This window comes from Austrofundulus limnaeus, unplaced genomic scaffold (assembly GCF_001266775.1).
Source record: "Austrofundulus limnaeus strain Quisiro unplaced genomic scaffold, Austrofundulus_limnaeus-1.0 Scaffold219, whole genome shotgun sequence".
Taxonomy (NCBI): domain Eukaryota; kingdom Metazoa; phylum Chordata; class Actinopteri; order Cyprinodontiformes; family Rivulidae; genus Austrofundulus; species Austrofundulus limnaeus.
Genome location: NW_013952621.1, coordinates 768,915 through 782,234, shown reverse-complemented (window position 1 = coordinate 782,234; position 13,320 = coordinate 768,915). Strand labels below are relative to the sequence as shown.

The following is a 13,320-nucleotide window of genomic DNA, read 5'->3' as shown; positions in this document are numbered from 1 at the left end:
AAATTGAAACAGAAAGAAAGAGAGATTGACTTTTTCAAAAGTTGCACAAAATTTCTTCTCCATCAGTGTGGTGAAGTGAGATCTGCCTGGTAGGTTAGTTGTCATGATAATCTGGGTTGAAATGTTTAATCATGTCTTTAAATCCTTCATCGTCTGCCATGGATAGTGGTCTCATGTCCGTCACCAGCGTCTTCAGAATGGACTCAGTCAGGACATTGGCTTGCTGAGGTGTGCATGTAGCTGGCTTTATAACAAAGCCGTCCATTGAAGAAGACTAATGTACTTTTTTAGCACTGAAACATAACATTAGAAAACATTAGCATTTCTTTTCTAACACATCACTGTTATAACGTTACAGAAAACACATGAAACGTGTGCTAAGGCTAATGAATCAAATCGTCTTCGCTAATGTTAACTTTAACAGCTATCAATATGAGTAAGTAGCAAGTTAACTCTCTGTTTACGCTTATTTAAGTAGCCAACTAGCAATTTAGCTTACCGAGATGACGGTCCGTCTTCATCAGCCACAACATGCTTCCTTTTCCGGTGCTCGTGCATCACAGTTGTGCTGCTGTGGAAGGCAAGTTCCACCTTGCAGATATTTCATTGAACACACTTCTCTGTCGTTTTCTTAAAATGATCCCACACTTTTGAGCTCCGTTGTCGGGTAGCCATGATCCAAGTCTGTCTGTGTAAACGCGTCCGCTTGCGGCCTACCCACTACTGCGCATGCGTGCACGCTGCCTAACCACTACTACGCATGCGTGTCAAGGACAGAAAGGCAGACGCGAAAGTGGAAGATGTCGCAGCAGTTTGGGGAGAAAAAAAAAGTTAAAATAAAAACAAAAAAACGATGCATCGACTATTAAATTAAAATAGTCGACGTAATCGTGACTAGTCGACTAATCATGGCAGCCCTACTTGCATGTAGCCAACTTTGTTGCCTTGGTCTGCATTTTCTGGCTTTCCTCATACTCTGGTTTATGTCAGTGTTTCAGGTGATAAAACAAGTTTGGGGGGTTAGGGTTAGCATTAGTTGCTCTGCGCTGCCTTCTGCCACTGGACTCACATGCACGCCTGATGGTGACAGTGTGACGCACACAAGAATAAATTATCACATAGCTCCAAATACCATATATGGATAGTGGTAAATATAGTTGTTGACAGTTTTTCTGATGATTAATTTCACATGGTATGATTTTGCCTAAACCTWGTTTGTAAACGAGAATTAATCCTGAAATATTTAAAAGATTTTTTTTATTTCACCCAAAATGAACACAAAATATACACATAGTAATAAAAGTAAAAAAAGGAGTTCTGTTTGAAAAGGGTGCAGAGTGAAGAAAAAAATCTGCCCCTTAAATGACCATAAGGTACCCCATTAAAGAGATCAATGAATCTGTTTCAAAATGTGTTGTATCAGTTCAGCTTATTTAACTGGATAAAGTGTTGCTCTGTTTTGAACCAGTGCGGTGCAGTGTTATAAAGAATATTTTCAAAAGACTTCAAGTTTCAGTAAAGTAAAATTCCAAGTGATTTGTTTTATTCTTGCTTTATTATTTTATATTATTTTATTGTATACTGATTGTCTTCTGTCACAATCATTTTTAAATAATAATAAAAAATAATAATTTAGCTGACAAAATGTACATTTTCCAAATTTTAAATTTATATTCTTGTATCAACCATTATTTGTTTCACATTTTAACCTCTTGTCCCTGTTTAGACGTCACTGTTTCTGCTGCATTTTGGTTGTTTGTGCACACAACAACAGCGAGCATTTTCTCTGACACCCAGCATCGATGTGAAATCGTGCGTGTGTACTACAGACGGCTGCAGCCAATAAAAACTTATTACCTGTGCTTGGATGAGCAGATAAACAACAATAAAGATAGCAGATTGGCGTTTGTATTACTCACCTAGGAGCAATCTAAAGTTTGTGTATATACATGTATATGCTACCTGGTGGGGACCATTTTTGACCATTTTCCTTGTTCCCACCCAACCTGGTGAGGACYCACACTGTTCCTTATGGGGTCAATAACCTGGTCCCCATTGGGGTAAATACTGTTGGTGGGTTAGGGTTAGGATTAACGTGTGAATTGGGTTTAGGTTAGGCTTTTGGTCAGGCATCTGGTGTGGTTACGGTTAGGGTTTGGTTTCAGGCTTAGACTGACCAGTAAATGAATGGAAGTCAATTTGTACAGTACAGTACAGTGGCCTGTACTGTCCCCATGAGGATAGAAGAACAAACGTGTGTGTTGAAGTACAAAAATCACAGCGCCTGCTAGAGTCCTGGCATGGAACAGGCACTGCATTACCTGTGTAAATGTGTGACTTTTCCACAATTAATAACAAAACACTAATGTTTCCAGAGATTACTCATGTAAACAGGGTCTTGGTCTTTGCACATGAGCATACATTTATTAGGTATAATTTCTCAATATTAAAAATAACATCTGTGGGTGTTAGGTGTTATTCTGCTAGTATTTGCAGTTTATGTAACGAGGTAGAACCAGGCATATGTTTATTCTGCAGAGGCACCACAGCATGTTCGCATAGTTGGCTGTACTGTGATTTTTATGRTAAGTTTAAATGCATTTCTGACCATTTCTTTCTGTTTGTTTTCAGCTTCAAGAAAATCAGGATGAAATTGAAAAYATGATGAATGCAATTTTCAAAGGAGTGTTTGTCCATCGATATCGGTATGACTTCACATAACAAATATATGTTAGAGGGAGGACCCAAACACTTATTCTTTGTTGTTGATGCTGCTAATAAATATTGCTTTTAGTTTAACAAGTACTTATGKTCTGACAGGGATTCGATAGCAGAAATCCGGGCGATCTGTATAGAGGAGATTGGAGTGTGGATGAAACTGTACAGTGATGCCTTCCTCAATGACAGCTATCTGAAGTATGTGGGGTGGACAATGCATGATAAGGTATCGTATAATAACATTTCTAATACTCTTTTTTTTTTTTTGCATGTCATTTGTAAGGTTGTCAAAATATTAACAGGGAATAATCTTATTTTAAAACTCATATTTATAAACACTGTTAAGGAGGAGCTGCTGTGCACTTTTACTTTTAATGTCTAGAAACAGAGTAAGTTGAATATTTGACCCTCAGACACAACATTTGTATGCAGCTGAATGTTTTGATGCTTTTTTTTAAATTACTTCTAACATTTTTTGTTTAGCAAAACTCGTGACATTGGTCAACAAACTCTGTAGATTCCAAAAATGCAGATGCTGCTGGAGACAATAATAAACCAAATTCACCGCTTTCTGCTTTGGTTGCAGCAAGGAGAGGTACGTCTGAAGTGTCTGACAGCTCTGCAGGGCCTCTATTACAACCGGGAGCTCAATGCAAGACTGGAGCTCTTCACCAGTCGCTTTAAGGTCAGCTCCACCTGCTGGACAACTTCAACATAAGTTGCAATTTATTTGTCTTCTGCCTGATGAAGATAACTAGACTTACATTGATGATGCAATACATTGCAGGGTTTTATTGTGATGTAAAGATGCTTTTCATTAAACTGAACATTTTTTCTCTCTTTCTCTCAGGACCGTATTGTCTCCATGACTCTTGATAAGGAGTATGATGTTGCAGTACAAGCTATTAAACTGCTCACTTTAGTCTTAAAGTAAGTAAATTACAGACGTGTTTAATCACATGTGGTTGGATCGAAGTGTTTTCATCAAGAACATTATGAATTACCTCAGCCCCCCCTCCCCTCAGTAACACTGTGTGTTTGTCTCTGCAGTAGTACAGATGAGGTTTTGACCCCCGAGGACTGTGAGAGCGTCTACCACTTAGTCTACTCGGCACACAGGCCGGTCGCAATCGCAGCAGGAGAATTCTTGTATAAGAAGTACGTCAGACCTTTTTTTGTTTTTGTGATAGTTAAATTGCTCGATGATGTATTGGAGGTTGTTACATACTACGGTTTCTAYGACACAGATTGTTCAGCCAGCGAGAACCAGAGGAGGAAGGTGCTCCTAAAAGAAGAGGCAGACAAAGTCCCAACGCCAACCTCATTAAGACCACCGTCTTTTTCTTCCTTGAGAGCGAGGTACTTTTGTTCTCCTTTCAGCATGATTTTTTCATTCATACTTTCTTTGCGCAAGCTACGTCAGTCATTTCTCTTTCATCTGGATGAATGTTTCCTTTTAGCTCCATGAGCATGCAGCATACTTGGTGGACTCCCTCTGGGAATGTGGTGCAGAGCTACTGAAAGACTGGGAGTGTATGATCAGCTTATTGCTAGATGACCCATTGCCAGGAGAGGAAGGTATGACCCTGCTTTCAKCCAAGCCACTGTCACGTGTATGCAGTTTGTGAACATAAATATAAGATGATGCTTATTGTTTAATGTTTGTTTAGCTCTTACAGACAGACAAGAAACGGCTTTGATTGAAATCATGCTGTGCACTGTACGTCAGGCTGCTGAATGCCACCCACCTGTTGGAAGAGGAACAGGCAAGAGGGTAAGGATGGTTTTCACTTTAACTTCCCAACTGTACTGGGGTTGCTTTAAAGTGGAGGGTATTATGTATTTTCCATGCACATAGATAAATTCTGTCAGTTATTGTGAAAATAATTTACAGTATCTCCCAGTCATCCACTCATACATACAGTATAACATACATTGTTAACCTACTTTTTGCAAATAAACTATAAACCGTTCATTATAAAGTTATATTTTACAAAGAAATCTTGAACATCCACCATTCTCGAAGTCRCCGTGATGCCATTCATTCACGTGATTTCAACCTCCATTTTTTATGGGGGAAAAGAAAAGAGACGCAGAAGCTTGTTGCAGTCGAAGGTTGCAGGAAGCACAGTAATCTCGTGGAAAAAACACCGCTGTCCATCGTCAGTCTCATCTTTCTCTTAAACCGAAAAAATATAACCCCCCAAGACCTTCTTTTTGACTGAGGCTCAAAGTTATCTGACAAGCAGTAAAAAATCTACAGGAAGAAGAAAATAAAAAGAGGCAAAATTTGAATGGAGACTGGTGGCAATGAAGAGCCGGTGAGAGCAGGACTTAATTAATTTAGTTCATAACTGGCTGAAATCATAAAGTTTCAAGAAAGAGATTTGACCTTAAATGGCCATTACCTACCAAGGCTAGTAGTACACTTTTTATTGTATTTCAACTTTTTGTCATTCTGTTTGAGATCTGAGCAGTGGTTTTATGTATTTATAACTCAGTGATATGTGTTTTAGGGATGAACCAATCAAAGATCTGGTCCAGATATCTATTACTCATTTARGATTTAAGGGCTCAGCATACTCCAYCCAAAGGCAAAGACTCTGTTGGACAAATGGTTGTTAGACATTTGTTTTCTCACGTTTTCCACAGTTCATGAGACACATGGTGCAGAACACCTGGTAAACTCCTCCCACTGCTGTACACATCACAGCACATTTTTTCTCCCCTGCTGGAGTCTCCACTCCAATATCTGCCGTTTGGCTACAAGTTTGCCACAGAGCGCCACACTTGTCAGCAGACAGATTCTTCACTTCTCACTGTCTGTGTAATATCCATCCTTGGGTTTTTAGCCATTTGACTACCTCTATAAGTGTCTGGAAGAGTTTTATAGCTGGATGTACTTTCTGTTTCCCTCGGACGACTGCTTCTCAAAACTGTTCATGTCTGGACGCACAACAGCTGGCTTCTGAAAGCAACCACCGTTGTTGTCCGAGCGCTTTTCTGCATAAGTAAATACATCCACAAACATCTGACAAAACATACAATACTCACTGCAATCACCTGTGAGGAAAAGGTTTGGCCTGGACCTTGTGTTGAGAAGAAGCAGGCGAAGCTGCTTTGCGACAGAAATGACACTGTTTTCATCACATGATGATTTCCAGCTTCGGCTGAAGGGTACCTCAGTCCGCTACTTGCTGCCAAATATTTTAACTTTCTAATTTAACTGGTTGTAATCACACTAAATATTTGATTTGMAAACAATGCAAGTAGAAACTACACTTCCTTCATTTTGTATGTTTGGCAGCCGTGTTACACTATGACATAAAACCATAAATAGAAACCAGGATGTCCTTTAACTCTATATTAACAGTTTTTTGCATATGTAATCTAGACGTGTGGTCACTCATCTAACTTACTCGCATCTATCACCTGAYCAGGTAATGACAGCTAAAGAGAAAAAGACTCAGCTGGATGATCGAACCAGATTAACAGAGCTTTTTGCTGTGGCTTTGCCGCCTCTACTGGCCAAGGTATGTTTCATACATCCACCTAATGATTTTCTTAAAACATGTTTTATAAGCTTTTGCTAATGTGAAATTTGTTGATTGTTCGTTTGACAGTACGCTGTCGATGCAGAGAAGGTGACTAACTTGTTACAGCTGCCTCAGTACTTTGACCTGGAGATTTACACGACAGGACGTCTGGAGAAGGTGAGACAGATGTTGTAAAACACCAATCACATCAAAAATCTGCAGAACAAAGGTTCAGCATATTCCTGGTAGAATTTTGTTATCCTTCTCACATTGAAATCAGTTATTAAACAGTTGTTGATTACTGCTTATATATGTGCATTTATACAAAAAGGTTCATGTTGTCAGGTGCAAGAATGGCTGTTGTCTTTTTGCACTAAATAAAGAAAACATCAAGTTAATTCTTACCAGAAAAAGGATTTGATATGTTTCTGACATGAAGGGTTCAGAACGCTGAACAAAAACGAAGATTTCAGATTTTTATTTACTAGGCGGTCTAAATAAAATTCACAAGATATGATTGAATAAATAAGATAATAAGAAAATAAGGCAAATAAGAGATACATTTTTTTGTTTGCTATCAAATGTTTGTTTAAAATCTCAGTCATCCAGGATGTGACTAATGTAGAAAGTTTAAAAAAGATGAAGCAGTGTGACTTCTGTTCTGTAGCTGAAGACAACCAGAGTTCCAGACTTTCTTCTGCATGGCATTGGTATCCGTATGCCCCAACCTTAGTGACATCAAAGACAGTTCAGACTCCAGTTACATTGAAAAACATGGAATATGTAYCCAATTTAGTACCACAAATGGAAAATACCTGGGTTGGATTACAAAAAAAAAAAAACTGGTCATATTCAGACTGGTAACAAAATATGAGATTAGTCCCATCTGGTCAAAAAAGTCTGATTTGTGTTACATTTATGAGAATGTATCCTAAGCTGCCAGGGTGATGCACATCCGTAASATTTGAAGGAAGCTTTGYGACACAGAAAAGYCCAAGTTAAACTTGTATTTTCAGTTATCTCAGCCAATTWTCCTTCTATTAYAGTACAAAGCCCAGGRCAAACTGKATCAGYTCACTGCTCRTTATTAACATTAATAKTTTTCTTTCTTTCTGCATTAGCAGCAAACACAATCTGTTTTTGTTTATTTTTGTTTCCCCTCTCCTGTCCAGCATCTGGACGCTCTGCTGCGTCAGATTAAAGAAATTGTGGAGAAGCACACAGACACAGAAGTCCTGGAGTCCTGCTCGAAGACTTACCACGCTCTCTGCAACGAGGAGTTCACAATCTTTAACAGGGTAGATATAGCCCGCTCCCAGCTCCTGGATGAGCTGGTGGACAAGTTCACCAGGCTACTGGAGGATTTTCTACAAGAGGTAGGAATGACAGCTTTTTACAGTTACTAATATGTAATGATTCCAGAYGTCAGACTGACTGCAGAGTGCAGCTGAAAYATTGCTTAGGCTGTGTATTTCACTGAACTGGAGTAAGCATGAATATATCAAGACCATAATGCAATGCAAAACACTGACATTGAGCATGTGCACTATTATCTGTAAGGTCAATTAAGAGCAGGAGTTTTGGCACATCCCGGTTCGATTGTATGATTCAGAGGTTGTGCTGGACAATAAATCAATATTGATTGTGATGAACGTTTCAATAATGGGGATATGACTTGAATATTAAAAATCTATCCATCTATCTATCTATCGATATACGTAACATCAGTGCTTCGTGACGTACACCACAAGCTCAAAGGCAGAGCTCAGCGCTACCGCTCTGTTTACAGCATGCTAACAACGCTACCTACACACAGTGGATATCTGTGTCATAATGAGCTCAACAGCAGTGGGTGAACAAGCATTCACAGTTGGAAAAAAAAGAAGCAAAAGAAACCGTTAAAGAAAAGACTATTATTCAGTGGTGTGGAAGTGGTTTGTGTATCAAATAGGGCTGGGCAATTAATCAGATTTTGATCTCGATTATGATTTGGGTTTTCAACGCTCATAAACGCATAGTGATCGTAGTTCGCAGTTTATGCTTACGCTGTTTTGTGTTGTGAGTCCAGGGCCACTGCCAGCACGATGCTGCAGGCTCCTCCTACAGCCAAAGTTTCACTTTGTCTAATTTTTTCAAAAATATTTGAAATCCTGAGGGAAACATTGTTTAACAGCCATCGTTTATGTTCAATAAATTCATGTTTTCAAAGTGAATGAATAATTTTGTTAAATAATTTAGATCTCCATTTCAATAAAAAAAATTGTGACTATAATTTTACAATAATCGAGCAGCCCTRGTATCAAAGTTCTGACAAACTTCAGCCTTCAGTCTGCTGTAAAATGTGCCGGAGTCTGGCTCCGACTTGCAGCAGGAAAACAACAAATCTGTTCCAGCGTCTGATAACGTTCTGAGTGTGAATATGAAGCACCTGAAAAGTTTTAACCCTCATCATAAAACAACATCTTCCCGTCAGCAGCTGTCGAGCAAAATGAAACAAACTCTGTAAACACAGACTGGTACGGCAGGCTGTTGTGTCACAAAATCAACTTCAGAACACTTACATTCCAGATATCTGAAATTGGTTTATGACTAGCCATATTAGTTAAATAAGATATCTCTAATTATAGTTTGACTAGACAAAATACCATTTATATAAATACCCATAATATCTGTAATTACATTCTGACTAGTATAAATGTCAGATGCACCATTAAGTTTTACAAAAGCTCTATTTCAAGATATCTGCAATAAATTACTATCTTAAACATACATTTCAGATATCAACATTTAAATTATGACTAGTCATAAAGTGAATTTGAAATATCTTGTTTTTTGTTCTGACTATTTATAATTTTAAAGATATCTTTAAATGACATTAGGTTTGTAGGTACAGTAAATATCAGTGTTTTTGGCAGTTTTTCTGATATTTTTTATTATTCATTTCGATATCGAAATTATATCGTATCGACTGAAATTTGTAGTTATATTGTAAATTAAATTTTATCCATATCGTTCTGCCTTAATCAGAGGGCTGCAATGTAACTATGAAACCATTATGTAATTGTTTCAATTATTTAAAAACTTTAAAGACTGACTTATTTTACRTAGACACTAAACGTTTTCATGCCTATTAAAGAGTGCACAATAACATGTCAGAAAACCTTATCACAGGCTGCTGACTGACAATTAGCATAAATGCTAATTTCCTCTTTGTCACTGAGATTCATAGACTAATCAAAGGTTTCAAAGTCATTTCTACAAACTTTCATATTTAGATAATTTCAGCTGTTAGTCATATTTTTAAAGTTTAGTAGAGAAAAGTTGTGAAAATGCAGCATTYCTGCAACCTTGTTCTACTACAGGAAGCTATCTCGGCTAAGGCTAAACTCTGGGACAAACTCAGCATCTACTCTGCTGAACTGTTTTAAAGTGGCAGTACAGATTAAAGTTAGCAATACCATTTCCATAGTCCATTTCAATTAGTTCATTTACTCTCCAGCTAACCCTACTACCTGTTACCATTATGTGTGCACAGTACACAAGGTCTTTTTGTTYTTGTTTACCCTCGTCACATGAATGCAAAATTACGTTCATTAAATTCATATTAACAGTTTATCATTTAAGTATTTGCTGTATGACGATAGTGTTTCTGAAAACAACAAGTAGTTTTCAGGAAACTCATTTTTTTATGTGTATTTGTATTTTCTGCCAGAATTCAGTATTTATCACTTGATTTAAAAGTCTTGATGAATTCACGTGACTGTTTCACAGGGTGAAGATGCTGATGAAGATGATGCTTATCAGGTTTTGTCCACTCTGAAGCGGATCACAGCATTTCATAAGTAAGAACTCATTTCCTCTGAAGTGCCTGCTGTGTTGTCCGTCATGTTTCCTTGTTGCAGTTTCTTAATCAACATTTAGAGCAGAGATGAGRTGTTTCACACCGAGGCCTGTGTCACTGTTGAACCACACTTACTTGGAACGCACCGTGTCAGTGTTTGTATTTAATCTCTGATCACGTGGCAAAGAAAATTAAACTTTGATGTGTCGATATAAAAAGCCACAAGTGAGGGATCTTTGGTGTGGTTTCACTTTTAGGATGTTTGTGGCTGCTGTAATAGCAGCCAACCACTAGATGGCACTAGAGTAGGGTTGAAGGTTTTTAGCTCAAATCTTCAATCTACAATCAGGAAGAAGCCTCACAAACCTCACTTGGCTACTTTTGATGATGTGTTTCTGTGTTTGAAACGGCTGAGTTTATAATCTGTGTTTCAGTGCACATGACCTGTCAGGATGGGACCTCTTCACCAGCAACTTCAAGCTCCTAAACACGGGTATAGAAAATGGAGACATGCCTGAGCAGGTAATCTGACATCTTTTTGAGCTGAGAAGTTATTTTTATAAAGACAAATCTGTTTCAAGACTTCTTATTTTTCCCGTTTTAATCCCTGTCCTGTGAGCAGATAGTCATTCATTCACTGCAGTGTACTCACTACGTGATCCTGTGGCAGCTGGCCAAATTGTCCGAGGGCAGTTCCAAAAAGGTGAAGACGTTTTACAACCTGTTTAGCTCACCTGATTAACGAGTAAAAGGGTTTTGTTCAAAGGTGTGGTTGTGTTTTTTGTATWAAGGATGATATGGTGACTCTGAGGAAGCAGATGAGGGCGTTCTGTTTGATGTGTCAGCGCTACCTCACAAATGTCAACACGGCCGTCAAAGAGCAGGTGACTCAGAAAAATACATTTTATCATAAATATCCATTTGTTGTTTTGAAGTAAAGGTCATCTCATTTAGCATCTACAATATTCTTATWAACAAGATGCACCTCTTGTTTCTGTACAGATCCCTGTTAAATTTAAAATTGAACCAAAATGAGAAAAATAATTTAGTATGTTAAATATTTCAGATTCAGCCAATCAGAGCTTTGCAATAATTCAAAKTGACCTAGTGTGCTTTCAGTTCTGTTGAACACTTTGTGCCTCTTATTTCTTTTTCCTCCCAGGCTTTCACCATCCTGTGCGATCTCCTGCTCATCTTCAGCCACCAGATGGTGTCTGGAGGCAGGGAACACTTGGAGCCCTTGGTCTATTCCCCAGAGGACTCTTTACAGGCTGAGCTGCTCTCCTTCGTCCTCAACCATGTCTTCATCGACCAGGACGATGACACAAATAGTACAGGTACGAACACAGACTGACATTTTCATCACTTTATTTGCCAAGGCGACCAAGTTATAAATATCATTTATTTATTTATTTATTTATTTTACTTATTTCAGACGGGCAGCAAGACGACGAGGCAGTAAAAATAGAAGCTCTGCACAAGAGGAGAAACCTCCTGGCTGCCTACTGTAAACTCATCATCTACTGTGTTGTAGAAATGAAAACTGGGGCTGACATCTTCAAACAGTACATGAGGGTAAGTTTTTTGTTATTCTATAAATGATGCAGGTCAGGACGGATGCTTAAAAGAAATGTGTAAATCTGCATGCAGCCGTTCTAGAAAGAATGAACTTTTCCTCATTGTGGTAATTTTCTCTCCTTGCAGTATTACAATGATTATGGTGACATCATCAAGGAGACGATGAGTAAAACTCGGCAAATTGACAAGATTCAGTGTGCCAAGACGCTCATTCTTAGTCTGCAGCAGGTTGGTGGATCCTCTTGTTTACTCCCATTAAAGTGTTGTGAGTCTGAACGTCCTGTAATCTAATTTCTCGTTTCTTTTTTTAAATCATCTTAGTTGTTTAATGAAATGCTGTCGGAACTGGGTCACGGGTTTGATCGCTCCTCCTCTTCGTTCTGTGGAATCAAGGAGTTGGCCCGTCGGTTTTCGCTAACCTTCGGGCTTGATCAAGTCAAAACCAGAGATGCCATTGCTATGTTGCACAAGTAAGGCTTCATCCTGTTTGTAGACATTTTTACCACTCTTTGTGTGTTTTTTACAAATGAGTCCTTCAACGCTGAGTTTCTTTTTTCAAGAACTGTTTTCTCTCAAATTTGGAGTAGTTTAAGTGATGAAATGTTGCAGCGATGATGACAAAGATTATTTTAGAAGCAGATTATAGGAAAGTTGAATGTTTCATAAAATAAATATCTGAAATTTACTTGTTTTTCAGGAAAAGCTGCAATAAAATGTGAATTTTGTATGAACCCACCTTAAATCATTGTGCTGACTTCCATGCAAAATCAGACCTCAGTGCCACTTGTTTAGTCAGATTTATCTATCTAATAGGCATATTAAATAGGTGTAATAAAGTAAGATAAGTGTCTAGTAAAGTAAACTAGAGAAATTGCATTTCCTGCGAAAATGCTAGTGTGAATGTTTCATGCTAACTTAAGCTACTGRCATTGAGCTAAAAATATTTAATAGCAAAATTGTTCATGTGAGCTCACTTTGAAAAGCTGAAAGCAAAAAAAAGCCTAGGTTTGTAGAAAAAAGTAAAAAGGAGCACAAATCTAGTTGAAAACAACAGAAAACAGCCAAAAGCCAATTGGACAAATTAGCAGAAAAAAAAACACAAAGTAGAAAGCAGAAAGAAGCAGATCTAAAGCTGAAAAAGAATAAAAAAGCTAAAATCTGCATAAATAAGCTAAAGGTAGCACCCAGTTGTAAGTAGCCTTCAGATAGTGAAAGTGCTATAAAAATTTAAAAAATTGCAGAAAAAAAGCATAAAATTAAATGGCTGAAACAGCCAAAATTTTCAGTAAAACACCTAAATTGTAGCAAGAATTTTTTTAATTAAAATTAAAATAAAGAAGCATAAGGAGCACAAGTTTGCTGAACTTAGCAGAAATGGGTTGTATTAGGTACAAAAACTGTATTTAGCTTAAAACAGCTAACTTTAGCTAATAACAGCTGAACTTGAGCTAAAATTGCAGAAAATAGCTGAATATAGAAAAGGCATCAGTAAGAAGCATAAATAGCACAAAGTAGCAGAAAAAAGGTAGAAAAAAATCAGAAGAATAGCAGAAAGAATAATTTTAGCTGAAATAGCAGGAAAAAAGGCTACAATTAGCAAAAAAAAGTAGCTAAAATTAGCACAAGAAAGTGAAAGAGCAGAACCAG

The 13,320-nt window shown here is 37.8% G+C and overlaps 1 protein-coding gene across 1 annotated transcript in view; it reads left to right on the top strand.

Moving 5' to 3' along the window:
• Window positions 1–13,320, top strand: part of stag2b (STAG2 cohesin complex component b) — a gene marked incomplete at its 3' end in the record, with an annotated part of 33,160 nt that overhangs the window by 14,038 nt on the left and 5,802 nt on the right. Inside the window, 19 exon segments of the mRNA XM_014019388.1 lie at window positions 2,632–2,705; window positions 2,821–2,944; window positions 3,305–3,403; window positions 3,569–3,648; window positions 3,769–3,876; window positions 3,966–4,077; window positions 4,179–4,296; window positions 4,389–4,492; window positions 6,159–6,251; window positions 6,342–6,431; window positions 7,427–7,630; window positions 10,026–10,096; window positions 10,530–10,617; window positions 10,718–10,798; window positions 10,887–10,979; window positions 11,258–11,432; window positions 11,531–11,670; window positions 11,800–11,901; window positions 11,995–12,143. Coding sequence (XP_013874842.1) covers window positions 2,632–2,705; window positions 2,821–2,944; window positions 3,305–3,403; window positions 3,569–3,648; window positions 3,769–3,876; window positions 3,966–4,077; window positions 4,179–4,296; window positions 4,389–4,492; window positions 6,159–6,251; window positions 6,342–6,431; window positions 7,427–7,630; window positions 10,026–10,096; window positions 10,530–10,617; window positions 10,718–10,798; window positions 10,887–10,979; window positions 11,258–11,432; window positions 11,531–11,670; window positions 11,800–11,901; window positions 11,995–12,143 — 2,105 coding nt within the window.